This window comes from Primulina eburnea, chromosome 3, assembly GCF_022965805.1.
Source record: "Primulina eburnea isolate SZY01 chromosome 3, ASM2296580v1, whole genome shotgun sequence".
Lineage (NCBI taxonomy): Eukaryota > Viridiplantae > Streptophyta > Magnoliopsida > Lamiales > Gesneriaceae > Primulina > Primulina eburnea.
The window spans coordinates 50,503,103-50,507,083 of NC_133103.1; the positions used below are offsets into that span (position 1 = coordinate 50,503,103).

Genomic DNA, 3,981 nt, shown 5'->3' on the forward strand with positions numbered 1-3,981 from the left:
AAGAACCTTGATGTTTACTACTTGTTTTATAATTAATCTTGATGTTTACTTGGACATTTAAACTTGATCATCACTATTTGGTTACTTTTTTTAATAAGAAACTTGATGTTTACTACTTTTTTTATAATTAATCTTGATGTTTACTTGGGCACTTAAACTTGGTCATCACTATTTGGTTACATGTTATGTGTAATTTGGATTTTTGAATTTGAAAAGTGATGTTTATTTTGATATTTGTTGTAATTTTCATCTTAAAAATTAAATAAAAACTATAAAAATATAAATAATCAATATTTTACTATTTTATTTATTATATAAAATAAATAAAATATTAATTTTATTGATCCGGTTCGACCGTCCGGTCGAACCGGTTGAACCGGTTGAACCATTTTTTAAGGCTTGTCGGTTCGATTAACGGTCCGGTTATAAAAACACTGGTTCCAAGTGTTTTAAAATATATAACTGGTGATTCAAATTTTTTAAATCATAAAACAAATCAAACATCACTATTAGAGATAATTATCACACCTAACAATTTTATATTACATTTTCTTGTAAAACAACTTGTATTTTCTCATATTTTTCGATTTGAAATTGAATTTGATTTAGAAAAACAAATTTCAATCCTAGAAAAAAAAATTTTCTAAATATATAAAAATGGCTGCCGCTAAAACTTAGACAGTTGTCTTTGTCCTCTTGGTCCCCCAAAATCTTCCGACGAAAATCTCCAAACGAAAACATCCTCGTCGGCTGGAGTACGTTTCCTTCGATACCTAAGAGAGAGGGTAGTTTTTCTATACACACAACAAAAGTACAAATCAAACGAAACATTATTTTTATTAAAATTGGATGAGTGTTAGCTCTCCGTGTACTCTTCCAGATTCCTCCATGTACCTCCCGTTTGCACCTAAACGTGTTTGTTTCTTGAATCAGTTATCCGGCGGTATTTCGAAGCGGGTTATCTTGTTTTCTTGAATTCTTTACGTTGACAGTATTTTTTTTCCTGAATTCTTGAGTGGGGGATTGTTGATGGCTCCTGCGTTGGTTTTGAGCGCCGACCAATTTTTCCCTATCAATTCATGTACCCAAAACCCTTTGAAACTTCCTATTTTGTTTCCATTAAAATCCAAGATTCATTGTTCCTCCCACCAGAAGAATCCCAAGAAGTGCTTGAATTGGTACAAAAGGAGCAAAGCCCATGTGGTGAATCCATGTATCATAACCCCAGATGAACAATTACCCCAAATCAGTATCAAACCGGCGAAGGATCAAGTGTTTAGGAAAAAGAGTGGATTTTTTGAGAAGGGCAGACAAGAAATGCTGGTTTTGTGTGGATTTGGCTACTATATGAATGGTTTCAGGGGATTTCCTTGGTTGGCACTTAATTTTCACATGGCATACAATCTGAACATGGATCCAGCTGTGTTGCAGATTGTGCAGAATTGTGGTAATTTGCCTATGGTGGCTAAGCCTTTGTATGGTATCTTGTCTGATGCTCTTTATATTGGCGGTGCTCGTAGGATTCCTTATGTTTCCATTGGAGGTAAAATCCACAGTTTCTTCTGTTTTGCAGACTGAGTTTTGTGATTGAGTTTTTTCTTGTGCCATGTTATTTGGATTTAGCTCTTATTCTTTATTTGGTTGGATGGTTTTCTTTTGGCTACGGGCTTTAATCTTGAATTTCATGGCTTTTGATGGTATTTATTATTGGAATTCCTGTTGATATATTACTTTGTTGGTAAGTTCTGAAAATCTGTTTTGTTTTTTGTTGTTATTTTCTTCAAGTTAGCTAAGAAACTATAGATTATAACGAATGCTTCGATTTCTGTCTTCTGCAATCATAACTTTTGCGTTTGAAGAAATTGATGGATGCTTTGTTCCATTTTTATTCTGTTGGTAGTTCTAAAAGTGCGCGAGAGGCACAATTCAATGTTATATCTATAATGCATAATTTTTCTTTATGTCCACCCTTCCATTGTAGTTATAGCAAATTAACTTCTGCTTTGTGATTGGATCTGTTATGTTATCACCATCGAGTTTAGCAAAGACTAAGATATTTTATCTATCCATAGAATCAACAGTTTATCAAGTGTTCTTTCATTTTTTTTATATCAATCCAAATACTAGTGACGAGCCATAATATATTGCGACTATTCAGTTCTTTTGCAGGCTTTATCCTGGGGATCGCTGGCATTAATCCCAATAGCTAGTGTAGCTTGTCCAGCTTTACTAGCGTTTGTTCTATTAAGCAATCTTGGAGCATCCATTTCGGAAGTTGCGAAAGATGCCCTTGTTGCTGAATATGGTCATGCAAACAAAATGCCTGGTCTCCAATCTTACGCCGTCATGGCCTCGTCCATTGGTGGGATTTTAGGGAACCTTTTTGGTGGATTTTTCTTGCTAAAAACACAGCAAACGAAGTCAATGTTCCTAGCATTTGCCGCCTTACTCGCATTTCAATTGACATTATCTCTAAAAACGAGCGAGGAATCCCTTAATTTACCTCATATGTCAAATAATGATCTTGTGAAAAAATCCATACAACAGAGCATCAAGAAACAATATTCTGATCTTATGGTGGCTATTAAAGAAGAGAGCATCTTCCGACCTCTGTTTTGGGTTGTATCATCTATTCTGATGGTCCCGATTCTATCAGGCTCATTATTTTGCTACCAAACACACTGTCTGAATCTTGACCCTTCCATCATCGGAATGTCAAAAGTAACCGGCCAGTTGATACTTCTTTCTTTAACATTGCTATATGACCGGTTTGGTAAGAATATTTCTCTTAGAAAGGTTGCTGGTATCGTGCAAGTTTTGTACGCTTCCACCCTTCTCCTTGATCTTATACTGGTGAAGCAGATAAATCTTCAAATCGGGATCCCAAATGAGGTGTTTGCTCTTTGTTTTTCGGGGTTGGCAGAAACTGTCGCACAGTTTAAGCTCTTGCCATTCTATGTGCTCATTGCTAGTTTGGCTCCACCGGGTTGTGAAGGATCTTTAATGTCCTTTTTAGCATCTTCCTTGTGCTTTTCGTCCACCGCTAGTGGATTCTTGGGGGTTGGATTGGCTAGTTTTCTTGGAATATCATCTGGAGATTACACTCTCCTGCCTTTAGGAATTGTTATACAGTTTTTTCTTGCTTTACTTCCCCTACGTTGGATTGAATATGTGCCCGTGTCGCGAAATATTCCTGAAACGTATAAGAAGGTGGGGAGAAGTAAGAGGACTCGAAGAAACCGACGGGTTGGGAGGGTCTTGTATGATTTTTTATATTCTTATCGCAGAGAGAGGGAGTCGGATATGCAGAGATGATGGTCGATGAAACAAGTCTTTGGCAAACACAATTTTCTGATTCTTTGCATGCCATTGAAGGTGATACTGATGCATTCAAAGGAACTGTACTGGCGTGTCAAGAGACAGCACCTGCCATAATTGGAAAAACACGAGGAAGAGCCACGAGCATCTTCGAAACGACGTGCGAATCCAAGAATTTTGATCGGTCTGATTCTGTATATTGGAGGGATAAAACTCATGCATGGAGAAAATTTACGTATGAAATCGGAAGAACTTTATTTCGGGTAAGCAGCTGCTTGTGCACGTCCAAGTATCATTCACATGCGCAAAGGAACGCATCCCGGATGTGCAACGTAACATAGATGTGCCCTCGGTGTATCGAAGCTTCGGAGATCGAGAGCTAAAATTCAACTATACAGTGTTTGCGACTTTTAAAAAAATTATAATCACTTTTTTTTTTTAGGTCGCATATATTATCTTAATAATCGTTCAAAATCAAATATCTTGATTTGGCGTGATGATATGTTTTTGATAAAAAAAAAGTCTCATTTTCAAATTATAAAATAATTTTATTTTTATTTAACAAAAAAATTTATCGTAATAAATTTATATCCCATTTGTAACTATCATATCTTAATTAAATATAATTTATTATTTTTATTTTGAATTTTTAAATAATATTAT

At 35.5% G+C, this 3,981-nt stretch overlaps 1 protein-coding gene across 1 annotated transcript; it reads left to right on the forward strand.

Moving 5' to 3' along the window:
* Positions 1 to 701: 701 nt before the first annotated feature.
* LOC140827824 (probable folate-biopterin transporter 9, chloroplastic) lies at positions 702 to 3,539 on the forward strand. The gene is made up of 2 exons (XM_073190675.1): positions 702 to 1,543; positions 2,159 to 3,539. The coding sequence occupies exons 1-2, from the start codon at positions 1,030 to 1,032 to the stop codon at positions 3,313 to 3,315; spliced, it is 1,671 nt and encodes a 556-aa protein (XP_073046776.1). The 5' UTR covers positions 702 to 1,029; the 3' UTR covers positions 3,316 to 3,539.
* Positions 3,540 to 3,981: the final 442 nt, after the last annotated feature.

Coding starts and splice junctions, on each gene's coding strand:
- LOC140827824 (XM_073190675.1), top strand. CDS start 1,030: ATGGCTCCTGCGTTGGTTTTGAGCGCCGACCAATTTTTCCCTATCAAT. Junction 1,544..2,158: donor TCCTTATGTTTCCATTGGAG/GTAAAATCCACA, acceptor GCGACTATTCAG/TTCTTTTGCAGGCTTTATCC.